Raw genomic sequence first — 22,785 nt, 5'->3', positions numbered from 1 at the left:
TGGGTGGCGTATGTTGCGTAGAACAGAATAGTACAGGAAACGGGCGGATGAAAAAAGCGGTGCGATAAATATTGTCAAGCCATTCAAGTTACTCAATACCGACACTGCAAATATAGAATAAAGAATCGCGCGTAATCGAAACGAACGAATAAAAAAATTGCCAAATTTATATAATTTTTAGTTTTATTTAATATTTTATCTTTTTTTAGTGCCAACAATTAGGGAAAGCACGGTTGTGATTAGTGTGATTATTGGGCGAAATAACGAAGAAATTGAAAGTGAATAATAATCGAAGGGTCGTACTTTTACTTTTCGGTTGACGTTAGTTTGAATTTTACGTTTAAGTACCGTCGCATCTTCATTAAAATACATACATACCTACATACATAAATAAACGTACTTTATACGCATAGGTGAATAAGTGTTCTAAGACCAATTGGTGTTTGCGATAAGTGGCAAGTTATAATGGCAGGTGGCTACGGCGATCGAGGCAGCCGAAATCATATAAAAAAATTCCCATCATTGCGTACGGCTGCACTATGGGCTGGAATACTCGGATTGGTAAGTATTTCAAGCAAAGAAAAGGTGTGAAAGCACTGGAAGCACAAGTCTTCCTTATTTGGAGATTCAGTGAAACTTTTGGAACATTGTAAGCAATGCACCAAGGCTAAAACGATCGAGTGATGATATTCTTTTAAATAGTTCCAGGACTATCACTATTCGGTATTTTTATCCGTATCAAAATTTAAATTTAAATGAGTGGTGGGCAAAACCGTCAACATTCAAATTTGTAAAGTCTTTCCGGTCTTCCCGTCCGGTGTAGGGTAATCGCAGTTCCAGATGCAAACAAGGTAATATCTTAAGAGATTCTGATGGGTGTCTTGACTGGGTACTGCCTTAAAATACTCAAGATTTCCTTTTCGCAACCGTTTAGAGCCTATTTCATATTACTTTATCAGCACTGACCCTGCAAAGGTTCAAATTCCCGACCCTCAAAGTGGCTTTCCCAGTCACTTCTTCTTTATACATACATAGTTAACTTTTTATATTCCAAGAGGTCGTTGGTCAATATGTTAGGCTCAAAACTCGTTCATTTCATATCTATAGCTATAATATGACCGCATTTTCGTCAGTAGATCACAAAACATTGACTGTTTAGCAAATTGTACCCAGCCGGTTGACGGTTACATTCATTTTAGTATTGCCATAGCACTTCACCCAGCAACAAGTGAATTTGAGGTGATCCATCAAAAACTATCAATACGCGAATAAACCTATTGTTGTGTCGACACATATATATATCAGAACAGGTATTCACTCAATTAACAAAAAAAATGTTAAGCCAAAATCATTCATTCGTTTTGTATATGAATAATTCATAAGCCGTTTTGAATGAATTCATGCAGCCCTCTGATATACATATATCGTTACCCTAATATAGACATGCCATGCAGAGTGTCCAGATTTGGCGATTTCGCGTCTATTTGGCGATTTTTTGCGACTTTTTCCCTTCAAAAAATTGTTTTCCAATTACAAAAATATACAAAACTTAATTTTCCACGATAATTTTACAGAAGAGAACTGCCTCATAAACTTGACTTAAGAAGCATATTAAAAGACTGTCAAAAATGTTTCATCACCCTAATCGAAGAACTTTTGAATCGATTACCTAGTCAATTAAATACTTTAAAAAAAGCTTTGATCCACCAGAAAAGCGTGTGAATCACAAGAGGGCGAGTTTCAGCGACCTGCCAATTCACTATTTGACTTTGAAGGAAAGAAAAGCAGCGGAAACTGAATATTTAAATCTTTCAACTTTCCCATGGAATAAAATTCCATCCAACTCTGAAGAATTTAGGATAATTGCTTACGGAGTGAAAACCGCAACAGGCAATAAAATGTTTGGAAATATAAGTAAAGAAGCCTTCACATTATAATCCTTGCCGAAATAGGATGAGGTTGGAAAGCCTTAATTCAATAGTTCGAATAAACTGTTATATGAAGGCTAATAGTTTCTGCTGAAAAACGTTTCCTATATCAAACAGTATGTTATCAAGGTTGAATAGCTAAATATATGACAACAACAGAAATATAAATGATTCAGACACTATAGGTGATTTTGAAGAAATTGCGGGAATAGCTGATCTAGCCTTATAATAGGTTTTTATTTTATTTTTAGCACCGAGCTCTTAAAAGCGGATTACGCGATTAATCAATTAATATGAGTTATAATAAATTTCATAATTGCGCAGTCATATTGCAAAATGTGTTGAAACAAATATTTTTAAAAATTATCTGTATTTTAAAAAAAATTGTTTATACATATATATATAATAGTGATTTGTGTTGTTTATTATTACCCTCTGAAGGTATTATATTCGTTTTTGGTTTTTTATGACAAGATCTAATTTTTAAAATAAAAGATTTGTTAAATCGATTTCATGAATTTTATTAAAAAAAAAAAATTGGCGCAAGAAAGAAACAAAAATGTTAGATAGGGTTTTTCTATGTTAAGGTAAAAGATATGTACATATACATACATACATACACACGTATCCGCGCACGCTTTGGAAGTGCGTACACATGTGTATATTTGCAAACATTTGTAAGTACACACTCGAAAATTCTTAAACACACATGTGCTCGTTTTATAAAAGAACTTTGGTTAGTGATAAAATTGTCGGCAAATTTGTGGACTGAGGAATTTATTTTGCGCGCTTTATCAGGAAACATGCTTTTTATGATTAATTGATTATTATTTGGAGTGTTTGCTCATGATTTTCAATTTGTGAAGGCGGACCTCCGTAGCATGCGTATCCGTATGCGTGCGTTTGACATTTGCGCTTAGAAATCAAAATTCATACAATTTTATTACATTTTCATGCGTTGCTATGTAGGTGCTGCCATAAAAATTTGTATATTCAATTTTTCTGTCAAACGCACGCATACGTTATACGCCTGCTATGGAGATCCGCCTTTAGTAATTACACTTCTTATCAAAATTGGTAGATTTTTTCCTCTCGGTATTTTTAAATGAGTTTTGGTAGGTTTTCGTTTTATATTTAAAAATAACAATAGATATTTTTACTAAATAAATATTAAAATAATGTTTTATATAAAAAGAAGAGGCGAAATTCAATATATAAATTTTCCCATATTTTAAGCTTACATAAATATAAGAGCACTTGTTTTGAGAGGTGCTAACGGATTTGAGTAATTTTGATAGAAAATTTATTTTACATTTCTTGAGCGTGTTTTTGTGTGCGTTTTTTTGTTTTTATTGAGAGCTGCAAAATATGCTTTACACTCAGACGTGACATTATCGCAATTGGTGTTACGGCACTTTATAAAAATTGACAAAACCCCAAGGAAAAAAATTGGCTCTTTGTCCCTATATATGGAGGGACATAACCCAAATTAAAAATTGGGATTACTTCATGTCAAATGCGCTTGTATTCACTCGTCTTCTAAAACTTGCTGGTTTGTATATGTAAATAAATCAGTAAAAATCTTGCGATCGTGGAGCTGGTAAAGTTTCCGGAATTCCGGGATTGAATGCCCTAATACAGTGGTTCCCACTGGCGACCCACCGTCCCCATCGTAATAACTCCACGGTCCATCGGTCCATGGTGGAGTAAAATACCTAAATTTGTATCACATCCCTTCCTTATGTACCTATATATAATTTACTATCAAATATTGCAAATATATATACGATAGACTGGCTCCTAAAAGTGAATTTTCAATCGCCCGGCAAGAAAAAGTTTCCTTTTAGGCCACGCACAGCCGGGAGAGTATGAAAGTGCGTGAAATATAGGCAAAATGGGTTGTTTTATTCCCAATCACAGAAATCGAGACGTTTTCAATTAGTTTACTATAATGCCCGATTTTCATTGATATTTCCTATTCGGAAAGCTATCAAAGTCCAAAATCAGTTAAAAATTGAGAAAGTTGCAGGAATAATATTAGGAAAACAAATTCAGATAGTTTGGACATAATTAAACCGTGCGACAAAAACAAATAAATTTCACACGAAAGAATCGATGTACTAACTTTGGGCCAAATATAGTAAAACTGCGTTTTTAGTTTTTCACTCTTACGTCAGATTTTTTTTATTCAAAGGACTTTGAAATTTTAAAGATATGATCAATTCCAAAAATTATTTAAAAAAATCAGTGAAAATGCGTTTTTAATAACTTTTATCTTTTTAAGTCAATAAAGGTTGCAGTACAAATTCGATAATGAGGTCGTATATTAGTCTTCAAACAATAATAAAAAAAAATATATTGCAAATTTTTAGGGATATTTAAGGACAAAATTTGTAAAGGAACATTTTCCATACCCATTCGTCATTATGCACCAAAAAATTTATTGTGTTATAATTCTACAGAATTTTTTCTTTTATATGATACTCGTATTGTTGCCCTACACTGCACTGAATTTCTTAAAAATCATATTTTTTAAATGTCAAAGTCCTTAAAGAAAACCTAAGATCGTGGTTACATACATACATATCTATGCTATTGTGCTGATAATTATCTGCAAATGTAAATATAAATTTAAAAAGTTTGTGGTTAAATATAATTACGCGCATTATATTTCAGAATGAAAAACTACACAGAAGTAGACACAACGCCAAAGTATGACAGAAATTCGTTCCTTAGCTGACGTAGTGCAATCATAATCGTGGCAAATATATTTGAATCGCTTTGTACTTCCCTTTTGCTTGATAAAAGACTTATTGCCCGGGGGAATGAAATAATGTTTGGTAGATGACAAGGCTGAAAAAATTGAGTCATCTCATTTATTAAGAGTATGAATCATGCCTCGTTTTCGTATGTACTCGTTTCCGCTAATCAGATTTTTATCTCTAATTAAACGCTGCAAAATTTCACAGAAGTTATATGAAATGTATAATACCTCTGTTATTATATATTTGTTTACTTTTTGCTTACACATTTAAAGTTTGCTTTGTTATCAAAAGAAGCGACTTACTATTTACCTAATACTATTAATTCAAGTACATATTACCGGTACGCCATGCCATGCTTCGATAAGTAAAATATTTAGATTTTTTATTTGTCGGATACTTAAAATAGAAGAGCATAGTTTTAATTTAAACAAATACTCAACCAGTTATATACACCTGTGGGGATTATTGAGCTTTTAGCCTTGAATGTTGAAAAAATTGATTAAAATTAAAAAAGATGGTCATGCCAGTATAAAGTACTGAGTCTGTAAGGATTAATTGCACTTTTCTTTCATATTCCCTTTCAAAAGCAGAGCCTTTACCTGCGTAATAAGTTTCTTTGGCCGCCTAATTTCCAGCTGTGCCAGAAGAAGCTTGCAATTGTTGAGGTCTTATTTTCCGTCAAGGTTCGTTGAGCTTATATGAGGCACATCTGTAAAGGAATGTCAATGGTGCCCCCATTCGCTTCTTACCCTTCTCGCCAAGTTGTTATTCCTGCATTTGCAGTATGTCTACAAGTTAGTCCATGGAAGTAACTTTTCGATTTTTGTGTAGATTTCATGGTAGTAGACCCACCATCAACGCTTCCATCTATTTCCGATGCATCCGTGAAAAAGTCGGAGATCCCTGACCTAGAGAGTTTTAGATTGTCCCGACGCTGACTTTGTTATGCACTACTAATAGCAATGAGGGCAGCTCCTATAAGGTCCAAGTATATACTTGACCCAGGACGAATACCTCCAATCTAGGGAAGAGTTGCGTTTGGAACCCCCTATTTCTAAGTAAATAAAGACAGTCCTGTCTTGCTGGGATTGAAAAAGAAACATTTTTTTTTTACTTTAAAAAGGAAAAATATATATACATACATATATATATTTAATTACATTTGATTTTTGGATTTTTTTTCTTTTCATTATTTTTTACTTAATTTACTTTTAATTTTTAAAAAGAAAAATATTTTTTCAATCACGTTTAATTTTTATAAATTTCATTATTTTTCCTTCGTTGCATTTACTTTAGGAACTTATTTTCCTTTTTTAGTTTAATCATCTTTTTATTTGATTTTCTTTAAATTTTTAGACTTAGTTTTGAAAAGAAAAATATATTTAGTTTTTCACATTTTATTTTTTGAAACTTATTCTATTTACATATTTATCTAATTTAATTTTCTTTCAATTGTTTTATAAAGAAAACTGAGTATATTTTATTTTATTTAGTTTTTTTGAAAACTTATTGCTAAAGGACAAACAGAAGTCCTTCTTGTTAGCAGATCGTTTAATTAGTTCTTCGAAAGACAGAAAAGAGTTTTCAAAAGATAGCTTCCAGAATTGAATTGAACAATTACGTTGAGTTGAAAGACAGTTGCCAGATTTGCGCTGTAAGTCCCATCAAGATTGTTCCTTTATTAAACTATTTAGATGCCACTAAGAGAACTTGACGATAGTATTGATCCGCATGTATATATTTTATTTATTTATATTTGTCTTAAACCTTTCTCATTTGAAGCCCATACTAAAATATTTGATTTAAATTGCTAATTAAACTGATTTTATGTCTATAAAAAGTTGGAAACTCTCTTCAAAATTATTTTTGAACATTTTTTTTTGACTCCCACATTGTTGTAATATCTCATCTAACTTAACAAATAGTTGGTTTTAATTTTGAAAAAGTGGCAACCCCCTTCATAAAAATATCCTATATGTTAATGCAGGTCATAGCCTATAAGCGAGCCAAATTTCATTAAGATACGTCCACCCGTGTTGGCATGACAAAGCAACAAACATATACACCCACTAACTCACAAAATTTCACATTTATAATATTAGTAGGTTTGATTAAAACGGGTTTAAATTTCTAAACGGGTGGCAACTCTCTTAAAAAATATTATCGAAAGAAAGTTTTCGTTTAGCCTTTTAATTGAATTGTATTTGAATTTCTTAACGGGTGGCAACCCTATTTAAAAATATTTCAAAACATATTTGTCCTTAACCTTTCTCATTTGGTGCCCATACTAAACTATTTGATTTAAATCGTTAATTAAATTGCTTTTATGTTTATAAAAAGTGGTAACACTCTCCAAAAATAATAAGATAAATGGTTTTTAAACTGCTTTTGTTTGACACCTACATAGTTGTAACAATTTATTTAACTTTGATAAACAGTTGGTTTTAACTTTTGAAAAAAGTGGCAACCCCCTTCAAAAAATATCCTATATGTTAATCAAGGTTATCATAGCCTATATGTGTGCCAAATTTTATTGAAATACGTCCAGCCGTTCTAGCATAAAAGAGCTACAAACATACACACTCACTCACAAACTTTCACATTTACAATATTAGTAGGATAAAAAATGACTGGCGTAGGATTCGATCCCACAACCTCGCTTAATCCGCATTACTGCCATCTGTCAGGGTACAATTAAGATGAGATCAACTTTGCCGTTAATGCAGATTAACGTTTCCATCTGTCTATGCTATGAGTTAATTCTAAAGCTAATGTACATACATAATTTGTAGCATAAATTTGGGTCCTAGCTTGGGTCTTAATTTCTAGACCATGCCGTGGCAGCTGCCTAAAAAGGAGCGACATTCATTTTTTTTAAACCTAAGACAACACTAAGTTAGGCCCGTTATGCACGATTTTCTCAACTTACATACATACGTTCTCACATGTCCTCTCTTTACAGTTTCAGTCACTAATATGGATTGGCCTCACAATTATGGGAATTTTGGCATACACCTGCAATATGCCGATTAATCCGATATTTTCATTTGGATCGGTAATACAATATGCCTTTTACACGCTATACTTCAAAGGCGACTGCATACCTGCCGACTATCAACAATTCGATACAACGATTATCAAATCAGTTGAGACTATACTAACACCAGAAGATGTGCTGATTTGGGATTGTGTTTACCTAGGCGTGGCGGCGTGTTGGTTCATTACATCGCTGCTGCTGTTGATATGTAAGTGCCTATCTAACATTAACAGTTCCCCATAATACAATTAAAATATAAATATGTATATTATTTCAGTTGTGAGAAAAGACAACGTCAAGTCTAGTGGTCACGTCATAAGCGCCTGGCTCGTAACAATTTTCTGCATCAACTTGATGGATCTAGGCTTGGGCATAATATTTGGCATTGATTATAGTAAATTCAACCTTGCCGCTTATAATTATAACTTGTCTACGATAAATGCGGGCGAAGTTAATGCACAAGCAGCTCAGTTAGTGGCTGCGGCAGTAGCTGCTGTATCTTTGATGATTATCTCACTAAAAGGATTCGTATTATGGCTTATCAATTTCGGTTTAATGTGTTATCTGCTAGCGCTTGTAATGCCCATGGTCTCCGATCGAGACAGCAATGTGAGTACGACTAGAAATATATGTATGTATGTAAATAAAACCGTTTTTCGAAACACTACTAGAGTTCACTCTTTGTTGCGAAAATGCGAACGGCAAAAATTAGCGTTTGTTTTGTTGCTTTGCTGTGCGTTTGTGCGAAACGACGCCATAAGGGTGCCATATGTTTGTTGCAAAAAACTGCCAATTTTCGCCAGTTTCGCTCAAACGCAAAAATTATTTTTAACTTATCGATTTCAACGTTACTAGGTACTCTGCAACCCTTTGTTGGATGCGACAAAAATTAATTCTTGTCCAATACTTATTTATTTAGTTAACTTTTTAAAAGAGAGACTTGTACTTTGACCACAAAATATTTATGTATATCGTGTGATAACACTATGATAACAACTATGAACATGAACTATGAACGTCTTGCCATTTTTAAAATTATTAGTGACGTCATTTGTTAAGAATTTTTTTTATGAAAACATTTTGGTAATTACTAACAATTAAGCGGTTGCCTATCTGAAAGAAGTATGAACAAAGGAAAAGACAAAAACAAAACTTTGATAAAACATTTGTTAAATGATAAATATTTACATTTTTCGTAGACATATTTATTTGCACTCTATTTGTACATACACGCTTACTACATACGTTCATTAGAGTACCTCACCAAAAAAAGAAAAATAATAATAATGCGGTTTTTCCACTGGAATCATAAAATGTGTTATATTTTAAGATTTCCGCTAAAATATTTCGGGAAAAATTTTAAGATTTAAGCGAGCAAATTTTCCAAGTTAAAACTTTTCTATCACCTGAGGTGATTTTTTGGAAAAAATATTTTTTACAACTAATTTTATTTATTTTGGCGGTAATTTGAAATCGGTCTATCTCGCGTAAATTGTTATATTTTTCTAAAATATTTTAGCGGAAGTCGTAAAATATATCTATCAGATTTCATAATTCCGATGGAATATCAATCAGTACCGACTTTTTTTTGTATGGAGAGTGATGCACCATAGTATGCATACATACATATCGTCGTTTAAAGTACAAAACTGCGTAATTGACATTTGTTGCCAAAAATTGGCACACAAGCTCTTGGCTCAATCCTAATCCATTCGGCCTGAAATATACTAGCCAGAAATGCGATTGCTTTATAAAAAAGAGAACTATTTTGAATTATGAGTGTTTTTACTCTCCAGAAAATAATTTATGCAACCTCACATACGCGGTTTCGCATTTTGTTGATATGCGGTTTTGTAATTTAAACGACGATATGTACTATGTACATACTACATTTGAATAGCTATGTATGTGTACATACATATGTACTTAACTACCTAAAAATATTTTGTTTCCAAATACCCGCCGTCTACGTGGTGTACTTTCTTCGATCGTTTGCACAAATGATATTAAGACCTTAACTTTGGCGCAAATTAATTAGCGATAAATTTATTTTATTATCACGTATTTTCGACAGCTCATCGATAACAATGGAGACGGGTGAATTTGTATTTTTTGATTCTTCTATTTTTTATTCATTAAGAAATTTGTTTTATCTACATACATACACATATTTGAAGAAATGATTAACTCATATGATTTTATTCCTACGCCTCAAATTTACTTGTTCATTGTTTTGCAAATGTAATGCGATTTACATGTTTTATGTTTAGTTTAATTTGATATCATTTCTAAACTATTCTACTTTATTTATTTTATTTTGATAATTTCTTATTTCAATTAAATTTGATTTTAAAAATAATTAATTTAATTTAAAATTCATGACAACTTTATTAATGCACTTTATTTTAATCACTTCCAGGATACCTTATTCATGCCGCGCAAGGCTTCGGATGACACACTCAACGACCGTCCACCCATCAATGCTTATGAGGAGCAAAGGTACGTACATATCTTTATTTCATCCGTTTCCATTTTCGCGACTAAAGAGTTTTTACATACTTACATATATATTTGAGAGCAAGGACTCGTATCTACTTATGTGTGCAAATGTACACATGCAGAAATTCTTAAATAACGACTTAAAAACATGCTAGTTAATATTTTAAATTCCTAGCTCGGCTTCACCCCGTAACACAGGCAACAATAAAAGCCATTCAACATTTTTCCACGCGTAATAGCGTGATCCTCATATCCTGTACCTAACCTAACCCAAAGTGAGAGAAATCTAGAACGACCATTCCATTAAAATAAAAGTCCCGAATGAAACAAATATGGCTATGTTATTAAAGATGTTATAAGAATAGGTAAAACTAGTGAACCCGCATGACGTTAAAACGCCAAATTTAAGTTTAACTTTTTAAACAGGTTGAAACACTATTCAAAACGTCAACAAATTTTCCATAAGTTTCATTTCACTTTTCAAACAGGTGACAACTCCGTCCAAAATAATTTCAAACTATTACCTTCTTAAACCTCTTTTTTCTGGCACCCATATGGTGATACCTTATTCGCTTACCTAATTATTTTAATTAAAATTGAATTAGATTTTTTAAACATGTGGCAACCCTACTACACGTAGCTGAGGTGTAAAGTCTTTTCAAAACCAATTCGGTTGTACCAACTTATTTCACTTTTTTAATAATTTGAGCTTAATTTCTTAACAGGTGGCAGCTCCTTTCGAAAAATTAAAACCTTGCTGCAACTCTACAGTCTAAGCCCTTTAAATTGATACCACTTTTGAAAATCGAACAAACGGTGCAGATTATAATGGCACGGATTAGTAAATAATTAGAGTTTAATTGTTTAACAGGTGGCAACTCTTTTCGAAAAGCACATCTACAGCCCAAGCCCTTTAATTTTACACCTCATTTTTGTAAATCGGACGAACGGTGCAGATCTGATGACCTGGACAAGAAATCTCTTCGCATATTATATATGCATATAGAATAGATAGATGGGTCGGTTTCCATTGAAAGTAGTAAAATATCTTCAAAAAATCCACAAAAAAGTAATACGCATTGAAGAGACTTTGTGACTACACATTTATCATTATTTAAAAAATATGAATTTAATACTAAATAAATAATTTCCGGTAAATGCCAGGGGCGGGTGTGGTTTTCATAGGCACGATTCTTTTTCTACCTTTTTCTACCGTTACCTTAGTATAGAAAGGCCTAACATTTTTGGGTTTTCACATAGTAGTTCTAAAACTTTATAAAAACTAAAGTTCTTCAGCTGCGATTTTTAATTAAACATTTTTTGTAAACACAGAAACGAGTTTTTTGCTATAGCAGTTGATTTTAGATTCAAGTAAGTATTTCGTGATTAATCTACTGACTTTTGGACAGAGCTGAATTTCGAAAGAAAATTAGGTAAGGGCTTTCTATATCAGGGACCGTAAAAAACAGTTACTTTTTTTCAACAGCTAAACTTGGCCAGATATTTTTAAGTCGAAAATAAAAGTCCTTTCCGGATAATAATCAAACCGCTTATCCAAATTAAACAAGTTTGGTATCAACTGAAAGAGGACTAAAATAGCTTTAAAACTGAAATATTTAAACGAGGAAAGCCAGATATTGAAAAATATTAAAAAAAAATGTATTTTACTTACCACAGAGCAAACCTTGGGTCAGGTATATGCATTTCTTTTGTATTAAATTGAAAAAAAAAAAATATATATATAAATAGAAGTGGTAGCCTTCAATCGTTATTTCTGTTTAAAAGTTATTTAAGTCCTCTTTCATTCGGTACAAATATTGTTTAATTTGGTTAAGCGGTTTGTTTACTATCTGGAAAGACATTTATTTCGAACTCAAAAAATACCTGGCCAAGTTTAACTGTGGGAAAAAAATAACTGCAATTCACGGTCCCTGTTCTATATTAAGTACAGTACTTACTGTAGGTACACGCCGTGTGAGCGACTTTTGCCATACTTGTAATTTTTTAATAGTTCGGTCAATTTAGACATTCGAGGTTACAAAAACTCCCACCCAGCTAAAAATTGGTGGGATTGTTCAAAACACCATCATAAATGAAATCTAAAAAGTCCTCATCGATCCGATACCTGGAAAAAAAGTTACTCGGGGTCAAAGGTCACAAAAACGGGTTTTTCGCGATTTTCAGCGAAACAGTAAGTTCATAATCAAATTAGTTTAGACAAAAATCAGTTACAAAAAAAATCAAGTTACTGATGAAGAAAATCGATGGATAAATACGAAATATGAGTGGTCAAATGAAATGCGCAAAGATTTTTTGTATGAACACCGAGCAGTAAAGCGTGTTACTCATACGCCACGTACACCCGAACTTCCAACTTTTTGAATCGTTATATCTCGGAAACGGTGGTTCTTAGGACAAAAAGTATTTAGACATTTGTTATAGATAATTATCTGATATACAATTTTTGTCTAAACTAATTTTATGATAAACTTACCGTTTTGCTGAAAATCGCGAAAAATCCGTTTTTGTGACCTTTGAACCCGAGTACCTTTTTTTCCAGGTATCGGATCGATGAGGACTTTCTTGATTTCATTAATGATGGTGTTTTGAACAATTGTACCAATTTTCAGCTGGGTGGGAATTTTTGTAACTTCACTCCTATTTTTGGTCTAATTTGACCGGACTATAGTCGCATTTTTCGATTAAACTAAAAAAAAAATATTGTTGGCATAAATTTGAAAAAAAATCAGGTTTTAGGAAAAAGGGTTTAGTTGCCGTCGAAGAATATAAAACCAGGCAGCCAAATTCATTGTCAAAAATCCATTGCGGCAGTCTTTGCGTTTTCAACAAAAAAAATATAAAAATGAAAACTGATTGCGTTGTTGTGTGTTCTCTCAATAAAAATATTCTTCAAAAAGAAAACGGCGTAAATGTCAACCAAAGAAACCATTTACATTTTCACCGAAGCACAAAGCTCAGGGTATACAGAATTCAATCGCGAAAGCGCGCCTCGACGTCCCGCCCATGTCTACTTTCGAATGCCCCTTAGGACCAGATTTTTTAAATTAAAAATTTAATTATTAACAAATTTTAATAAATTTTGTTTTTATCTAATAATATTATGTGATATTTTTTGAAGAGAGTTGCCACCTTTTTCAAAATCTAAAATTAATTAGTTAATAAGTTAAATGAAATATTAGAACAATGTCGGTGTCAAACGAAACGGGTCACAAAACTATTTATTTCGAAAATATTTTTTAAAGGGGTCGCCTCCTGTTAAAAAAGTTTAAGTCAATTAATAAGCTAAATACAATATCGCAACAATGTGATCGTGAAACGAAAGTGATTTATTTCAAAAATGTTATTTTAGGGGGTTGCCACCTATTCAAAAGCTAAATTCAATTAAAATAAGAAGTTAAAGGAAAAAGGAAAGAGATTTCAGAAAGCTTTATTTCCAAAACATTTTAAAGGTGGTTGCCACATGTTTAAAAATCAAAATCATCAAAATCAATTTAGTTAACAAGTTAAATGAAATATTTTGATATGGGTGCCCAATGAGAAGGCGGAGGAAAGCTTTATTTCGAAAATATTTTTTTAAGAAGGTTGTAAATAGCAACTTAGATAAAATCTTTTAATATGGGTATAAAGCGAGAGGGGTTTTAAGAAACATTTTTGGCGAACATTGCCACCAGTCGAGAAATTTAAAGTCACCTGCTTAAAAAGTTCAATTCTACTTTCCGTTATAAGTTCAACGAAATTTCACAATATTGATGCCAAATGAACGAGATTTAAGAAAGCATTATTACGAAAATATTTTTAATAGAATTGTAACCTATTTAAAAAGTTTAATTAAATTTCATTAATAAATTAAATGAAGTATTAAATTATTTTGAAAACATTTTAAAGAGGGTTTCCACCTGTTTGAAAGTCAAATAACAGTTCTTCAAAAGTTATGTCAAAAGATGTTTCAGAACTCTTTATTTTGAAAATATTGAAAAAAGGGATGCCACTCCTTTAAAAGGATATGGATGTCAAACGGGCAGGTTGGAAAAAGATTTGTTTCGAAAATATTTTCAAGAGGACTTCCACAAACGAAACATGTTTAAGAAGGCTTTATTACGAAGAGGGTGTCACCTGTTTAAGAAATCAAATTCAATTTAAATGAACATATCACAAAATAGAATAGCTTTCATCTTTTCGGCAGGGAATTTGAACGTAATATTAGATACAGTGGTTAGAGCATCTGAAATCTAATTTATTTTTTATGAATTTATTTATATAACTGGAATGTGTAACTATTTGAATCAGTAAATACATTTCACTGTGAGTTAATACTTATAGTCAGTTTCACGAAAGCAATTTAAGTGAATCATGATATTTTTACTTGATTTTAATATGGAAACTGCCTGAAAAAAAATCATTTTTCACTTAAATTACTTTCGCGAAACCGTGCATCCATCAGGCAAATGTGGTGCCACATACAGTTATGCCCAATTTAGTCAGAAAGAAAAGTTACGTTCTTGCAAATAAAGACGAAATTCGATTTTTTCTAAAAAATTCGATTTTATCCGAATTTTACCACCACAGATTTCGATTTAAAAAATTCGCCATTTGGAGCTAAAACTCGATTAGAATTCGAATCTTAAAGCTTTGAATATCGAATTTACCCATCCCTATTGCTGACTAGCTTAGAATTTGTTATTGTTGATGCCAATAAGTGCTAAATACTTGGCTGTCTGAAAAAATGTATCGTTTGTATGCTCCTTCAAAGGTTCTTTTCAATGCCTTAAAGGCCATCTCTATCTCAAGCTCTACTTTTGAGCACTTCGACATTTATGTCATCCAGAGGCCTTTCGTAGGTTCATCCGACGATTTTTAATGTATTTTTATATAAACTTAGTTATACATCGTTTCCTTATTTCTACCACTTTTTGTTCATTCTCTTACAGCATCACCACAAAAGTGTATGCGAATGATGCGTTTGTGCCGGACAGTCCTTCGATCGTTACCGTTGAATTGAATGAGGAAGCTTTGGCGCGAGCCGCACGCATGTCTACTGATATTACCGAAATGGGTGCACGCTTCCGTAATATAGACTCCTTCCAGCAGTATCCACCACCGCGATTCAACAACAACAACAACAACAACAACACTGCAAATAATAATAATTTCATCAAGCAAGTATCGATTAGAGAGAATGGCATTTCTACATCTCCTACAACTCCAGGAGTGATGTCACCTTTCCCAGCGCCCGACTACACTCCACCGATGTCGCGTTCAAATAACGTTGCTATGCGCAATGATGCGGGGCGTTACCAGTGATTGCGTGTGCATCCAATTAAATTAAATTAAATTAAATTAATTTATAAGTGCCATTGTTAGCTTCATTCCTTAAGTTTTAAAAACGCACACATACATATTTATACATACTTAATAAATACAAATATCCATCGCGTGCTGCCCAGCATTCACTTAAAGTTGAACGCCGCCATTGCAACTCGCTCTCTAAATCTGCTTATCTCTCTTATCATCCACGCAAACTCGGTCACAACTTCTACAATACCTACATAGTATTTACTTCTGCTCTATATGCAACTTTTTTTTTAGCAAATCATTAATGCACAACAATTAATTCTATTTTTAGCATTTATTAAATGTACATACATACATATGTATATGTATTTTTCTTCATACAATTGCATGTGAATAATAAATATGCGTTACTGTAAATACAATTAAAACAGTCAGATTATATATCGTGGAGATTTAAAAGTAGTGATCCATTTAACAGGGTTAGCCACTTCTTGTTTTCGTATCAGTCTCCCGCTTTACTGGCACTTCAACCGCCTAATTTTGGCCGCGTCCAAAACAGCACGCCAGTCGTTTCTGTTCTGCCAATTGACGCCAAAGGGATGTGCCAAGGCCTTCTCCACCTGGTCTCTCCAAGGCCTTCATCTGTTATCAGTAACACGACCCGCGGTGAATACTCTCAGAGCTGAGCGTTTCTGTCCATTTGACCAGAGCTTCTACCTCCGATTTGTGCTAATCAGACATTGAGCAACCGACCCTTAACCTACCATTAAAGTAGGGTTGGGACTAGCCTAGTATTCGGATATCCGCGTATTTGGGTATCTGGATGCTCAAAAAAGCCGGATAGAACTCCCCTCTCTACAAGAAAGGCATTGCTTCGAGCTTCGCTGTATGAATAAATAGGCGGAAACTTGCACCGCAGTAATATGATTGTTTTCAATCTCTGAAGTTTCTTGACGGTTTAAAGTCGTATCCAAAAGAGGATTATTAAAACGGCTAGGTTATTTTTCCCCAGAAATTCGCAAAGAAGCAAAATAATAGCTCTGATCCAGTACTCCATGAACTTACAGGTTTTTACACGAACTTGCAGGAAGTTACAGGAAAAAAATGATCCCGTACTCCAAATTCCTCCGAAAATCCTGCAAATGAGAGCTATTTTTGGAGAGTTGTGTAGAGAATGAAGTTGCAAGATTTTACCCGAACTTTTTCTTCTGGTAAAATATTGAAAAGTGTCAAGCGTTCACGGGTTGACGTTTTTACAGGAAAAATGCTTTTTTTTTGTTCCCGTGTTTTTTGTTGTTACTCATTTCTTACTCTCATTTCAGAGAGTAATTTTGCTGTTTGACATTTTTACAGGATTTTACACGAAAAGTATTGGATCAGAGCTAATATTGATCCATGTTATTTGAATTTTCGAAATGTTTTGGAGGAAGTTATACCGCTCATCATCAAAAAACGGTATTTTTCAAGAGACGCGTTTAAAGTTTGCAATTTTCTCAAAAAATACAAAAAAATCTGGGACCGAAAATAATCGATCATCGATTCAAATCATTAAAAATATCTTTTTCTTATTTTCCAAACAAGAATGACCGTTAAATTTGCATTTTTTTTGTCGATCATATTTAATCGCTGTTTTGTGAGTTTTATTATTTTTTTTTCGATCAAATATAATCATTATTACTTTTTGTGATTTTTACTTTTTCAACAGGTCAATTGCTCAAAAATATCATTTTTTGACTGATTCGTCGAATAAATAGTGCTACTCATAAAAAGTCTTCAATTATTATATTTTACTTAATTCTAAAACTTTGTACATTTAATAATCGGCATTCACTACTCCATGCCATGCACATCTCTAAAATATTCATCTAAAGTTTAGATTCTAAACTCATCTTGGACGTGCCATTGTCAACATGAAAGGTATGTGTGTATTTCAGTTTGTTGTTTTTTGTAAACAAATGCAATTAAAAATTTCCACAGTTGTTGTTTTATATGTATGTACATATGCACTGCCATGACATGGCAATACTCATAGACCAGCTGATAAGACCGATTCAGTCATTGACGGCGGCCCCCTGCAAAGAGGAGATAGTTTTGCGATTTTCAATTTGATCATTATGAGATTATGACCAAGTTGTTCGTTATCAAGATAGGTCACACGTTTATATGTAAGTATGTATGTACTATTTGTAGTAGTTCTTTCCCACACAGTGAAAAATATGTCTTATAAAATTTAAAGGCGGATTCGTCGTTTCGTTCAGAACTAAAACGTTCAATTCGCCTTAAAAGATGAACGACGAAAAAACCTAAGAAAATTCCGTAGAAATTTTGCATTGTGTTTTCGTTTCTATAACATTGCCTTCTCCTTAGCTTTTGTTCAAAGAGGACAATGAAGGGTCATCTTTTGGTAGGATGGAAAATTTTTATCATAGATTTTATCTAAACATGCTATTTATTTTATCTTACTGGACATATTCGTGAAACTATGGCTAAGTTATTGTATAACTGCGTACTTAGTTTTTCTCTCTGACGTCAGGTTTTTTTTAAAAGGACTTTGAAATTAAAAAATATGATTATTTCAAAAAATTATTTAAAAAATTCAGTGTATTGTAGTATAACAATAAGGGTATCATTACGGTAACCATTCATACCGCTTTTGGCGGGACAGTAGAAAAAATATAACCCTATTTTTTTATTTTGAAATCAAAAAATAATTAGAGGTCGCTCAAAGCGTTTAAAGTTTTCCATGTATTTGATAAGGGGAAAATCAACTTTTCGTAGATATGGTATGGAATTCTTGAAAATCAATATTTTTCGACCGGAAAACTCTGGTTCTCTTCAGGAGACTTCCCATAATAATACCCAATTGTTTATTTAATCTTTTTTTTTATACTAACGATTTTTTAGTGGTGCCTCCTTTGCATTTTTTGGGGTTTTTGGCGGACTTATAAATTATAGTTGCTATGAAAAAATGCTTAAATAAACAATCGGGTATTATTGTAGAGAATCTACTGGAGAGAAGCACAGTTTTCCGATCGAAAAATATTGTTTGTTAACAATTCTATATCTCTATGAAAAGTTGTTTTTTCCCATTTTTCTATTTCAAATTTTGAAAAAGTAGGGGTATATAACAATTCTAGAGTGTGAGAGCATAAAATTTACGACATACATAAATTGGGCTAATTTAAAGTAAGTAACATCAATATTTTAATAAATTAATCTTTGTTTCCTACTTAATTTATAAATTTATTAAAATATTCATGTTACTTACTTTTACTTTGCACAATTAACTTTTTTATGATTTTATGATAGGAAATAAGTTCCAGATTTGATCTACACAAGTCGTTGTAAAAGTTTGAAAAATTGGTATTCCCACTCTTATTTTAAATTTTCGCAGATAACCAGGATTTCTTTTCACGAAAAATGGATTAAAATAGCTCCTTTCAAGACCTATACAAATTTCGTATCAAACATTTAGTTTTTCTGTATCAATAGAAACGCGGCTTTGGCAACTCTGCTAGAGATGTAAGAAAAATTACCATCGATTCTGAAATACATCGCCAGGATAAATCGATATATCGATGGTTTACGATGTTTCACAGTTTGGAAAATCCCATCCAAGCTATTTTAAAGAAAAAGTTAATTATTTTCTCACAATAGGGTCGATTTTTAAACATCGTTGGAACTAACATCGATGCATCGTCAATTTAGCGATGTTAAAAAATCTGAAGCGTCATTGCCACACATCGATTTTCATGTTATTATCGATGTTCCAAAAACATCGATGCATCGTTTGCGTCCCTAAACTCTGCTTCAGGAAGGGTATTTTTAGATTTGCCAGTTTTTGCTTGTCAGTTGTAGGCTTTACCAAATTCCTTCATTGGCACGAGTCGCTTTTCGTTTTGATGTATATATATTAAATGTATATAGCTACTAAATATTGTATTTGCTCTTTAAATACGCATTGTATTGTGTGGCAGTGATAACCTTTGCCATCTGTCCGGACGCTCACGAGGTTGCCGCAAATTTGAATCAATAATTCGGTGATAAGCTCTCTTGCCATAAGTAATTTTGCTCATTATAATAGTGGACGTGAAGCGCTCCGGACGGCAAAAGCGGTAGCATCGGCTATTCAACTTGGTGGAAAAGCAAGCAACATAGAGCTATAGGAGAATGGCTTCAATCACAAGGTTCGGACGTTTTAGCTTGCAGCTTAGTAGTGTAGCTACAAAGAGACTACGCTCGACGCCCACCACATTTTGTCAACAGTGGCGTGCCTTCAATGTGAGCAGTTTCTTGTCGGCAGGTGAGAAAAATAATTGTTTTAAAAATTTATGCAACAATCACTGCATTTGCTTTGATGATAACAACGAAAACAGCTGATATGCCAGTGACATTCAAACTGTCGTTTCGATGTGTTTAGGATTTAGAGTTGCCAAATTTGTGCAAAAACAATTTTAAATCAAATAAATTTGCAACTTATTTTAATTTCAGCACGTCGCTATACGGAAAAACATGAATGGGTGTCTGTGGAGGGAACAACGGCCACAGTTGGCATTTCAGAGTATGCACAAGACGCGCTTGGTGATGTGGTTTTCGCACAGTTGCCGGAGCCAGGTACGGCGCTACAGCAGCACGATGAATGTGGTGCATTGGAAAGCGTGAAGGCGGCAAGTGAGGTGTATTCACCAATTAGTGGCAAAGTAACTGAAAAGAATAGCACTGTTGAAGAGACACCTGGTTTAATTAATAGCAGTTGCTACGACAAAGGTTAGTGTTATACGTTAATAAGCCTACAGAATCTGGGAAAAATGCTTATCAAATATATTTAATATTTTTATTAGGTTGGCTCTTCAAGTTGACAGTTAACAATCCCGCAGAAATTGAAAAACTCATGAGTGAAGAGCAATATCAGGAGTTTCTTAAAGCTGCAGAACATTAATTGTAGGATTTATATTTCGTCTGGTGTTACAAAATGCTAACAAAAGTCTTGTTTTATTTGTATTTTTTACGTATATCATAAACAGTTTGAATTCTTGGCTTGCTTTACTCTTTTGCTATACGCTATAAAAGGGGTTTTACTCAACATAAACTTATAAATGTTGAAAATCTGTAATTTATCCTATCGTTTTTGTAATATAGTTTAGGACTTATTTAGTTTGTATAAGTGTTGCCAAGCAGCCCAGAACAATTTTTTGTTTAATACCACAGGTAATGCATTTACATGTGTTTTGGCGCGCCATAATATAATGAAGAAAAATCAATAGTTTAGTGGTTTTTACTTTTTCAAACTAAATCCATTAGAAATGTATCTATCTCCAATGGGTGTTTTAGCGGTATTTGTTTACTTAAGCTGCCTTACTTGGGACGATTTTCCAGACGATTCAACATTGCTCTGGAAAAATCACTCGTGTAAATAGTGATTCAAAAATCGCTTGCCTCAAAGTAGAGAGCAAGTCAACTTTTGCATGCGATTATCGCCTGTCAAAAAACCGCCTCATATAAAGGCAGCTTTACACCAAAGAAGCAAGGAAAATCAATAGAAGGCGGTCGCAACAATACGAAAACTAAATGTGCATGTATTTTCGTGTTGCTTTTATGGTCAAGCTGTCAAAGTTTACTTGTATTTTGTTTAATCAGTTTTGTGTTTTGTCAAATCAGTAAAAGCAAAAACAAAATACATGTAAGTCGAATGAAAGAACAAGCAATCAACCCTGCAAAAATCGTTGGACCATGTAGTCTATTTGTGGTAAATTGGAGTACTTACAAAAGTGTTCCTCTGTCATGCTGTAGCGGACCAACTCGTGTCTCTGCGCCAGCTTATTGTTTGTTATCCGATCACTGCTCGTGTTTTAACGAAACGTGATTGAAGTTGAGCATTTGAAAGCACATTTGCATGTCTGGCTGTAGCTGAACGTGTAGAGATGCTCGCTGTTAGTTCTTAGCTCCCAGCATGTTCGGGTTCGAATACCGTCAGAGGCAACATGTAATTTTTAATTTTTGTCTTGGTTTTTATTAATTTCGAAAAAGCATTTGAGAAGTGAAGAACAAAAGCGTGTACAAACGAAAAAATATAACAACAATGCCCATTGTTAATATGTTGGAGTAGTTTTGTGCTACTCTGATGTAATGCAGGGATGGAGTATATGGTCCTGCCCTAGGACATCGCAATGTTAATTGGACCATATTTTTTTTATGAATTGTGGTTAATTTTGGAGTACTCTTTGGTCCTTAGGGAGTACTCTTTACACGCATGCATGGAGTAGTCGCGATTTTTGCAGGGAAATTGTCCATTGACACCGCCTTATATGAAATCGTCTTGCAAAGAATGCAGAAACATCCTCAACCCCACGCAAAGACAAAACGCCACAAAAATTCCGTAAATGCCGAGAGTTGGCAACCGTCTTCGCAAAACAGCTGAAAATTGCTTCTTTTCTTTTTACCGAATTTATCACAGCCAACTTCAACTGGTAATGATGCCAACCACATTTATGTAGCATAACTATTAAAATTTTAAAAGGATTTTAAGACTTTTCCTTTGAAATTTCTATAAGACTTATTTTATATTCATCAAGAATGTGCTCATAGTAATAACTAGCGTCATATTGACCGAATGTAACTAAATTTTGAAATTATTTTGCAAATTTTACATATATTCGGGGATCAAATGTGAAGCATGGTAACACTTGTACTCGCTTCCGAGTTGAAATGAAAGAACCAGAAAAAATAATATTCTAACCAGATTCTCGTGTTTTTCAATAATTCAGAACATTGCAAAATAAGTAGATTCTGTGTTATTTGTGATTAAATTTTTTCATAGAAAATAAGCCCGAAATCGACTAAAGTTCGAGAGAAATATTATTTCAGTGCGACCGGTGATAACGAACGATATTTATTTAGAACAAATGGTCTGCGGCCTTTGTATTTCTATGAAATACGCGCTTCGCAACAAATACGGCCGCATGCTGTCTAGCTGAAGGTGAAGGCAATTTGTGCATTTCTACTGCCACTGCCGCCAGTGGCGACGACGACGACTTCATTGCTTAATAATTTAAAATAGTTTTTTTGCTGGCAAAGTGCCTAGCAAAATACCTTAAAGCTGGATAAACTGGAACGAACAGTGAAATTGACGAATATTACAAATCTAAGCATTGCTGACGAGGAATTTATATACAATGTCAGCGGTGACATTGAACATTTCATAAACCAAAGGCATAGTTCTAGGTGAGTAGGCTGTAAGGCAAAG

The 22,785-nt window shown here is 33.3% G+C and overlaps 3 protein-coding genes across 3 annotated transcripts in view; all 3 read left to right on the top strand.

Annotated features, from left to right (window-relative positions):
- Positions 1-239, top strand: part of LOC118747162 (spermatogenesis-associated protein 5-like protein 1) — a 23,492-nt gene extending 23,253 nt beyond the window's left edge. The window contains exon 3 of the mRNA XM_036481150.1: positions 210-239. Within this exon, the coding sequence (XP_036337043.1) occupies positions 210-239 (30 nt within the window). The remainder of the gene's footprint in view (positions 1-209) is intronic.
- Positions 2-15,843, top strand: LOC118747031. The gene is made up of 6 exons (XM_036481025.1): positions 2-59; positions 210-561; positions 7,656-7,938; positions 8,008-8,339; positions 10,150-10,229; positions 15,179-15,843. The coding sequence occupies exons 2-6, from the start codon at positions 466-468 to the stop codon at positions 15,549-15,551; spliced, it is 1,164 nt and encodes a 387-aa protein (XP_036336918.1). The 5' UTR covers positions 2-59; positions 210-465; the 3' UTR covers positions 15,552-15,843.
- A 3,532-nt stretch (positions 15,844-19,375) lies between these two features.
- On the top strand, positions 19,376-20,805 carry LOC118746633 (glycine cleavage system H protein, mitochondrial). Its single transcript, XM_036480490.1, has 3 exons — positions 19,376-19,845; positions 20,034-20,309; positions 20,384-20,805. The coding sequence occupies exons 1-3, from the start codon at positions 19,713-19,715 to the stop codon at positions 20,479-20,481; spliced, it is 507 nt and encodes a 168-aa protein (XP_036336383.1). The 5' UTR covers positions 19,376-19,712; the 3' UTR covers positions 20,482-20,805.
- The last annotated feature ends 1,980 nt before the right edge of the window (positions 20,806-22,785 follow it).

The sequence above is a fragment of the Rhagoletis pomonella genome, unplaced genomic scaffold (assembly GCF_013731165.1).
Source record: "Rhagoletis pomonella isolate Grant_MI unplaced genomic scaffold, Rhpom_1.0 Rhpom_scaffold_00011, whole genome shotgun sequence".
Lineage (NCBI taxonomy): Eukaryota > Metazoa > Arthropoda > Insecta > Diptera > Tephritidae > Rhagoletis > Rhagoletis pomonella.
This window is presented reverse-complemented; position numbering and strand designations above follow the sequence as displayed.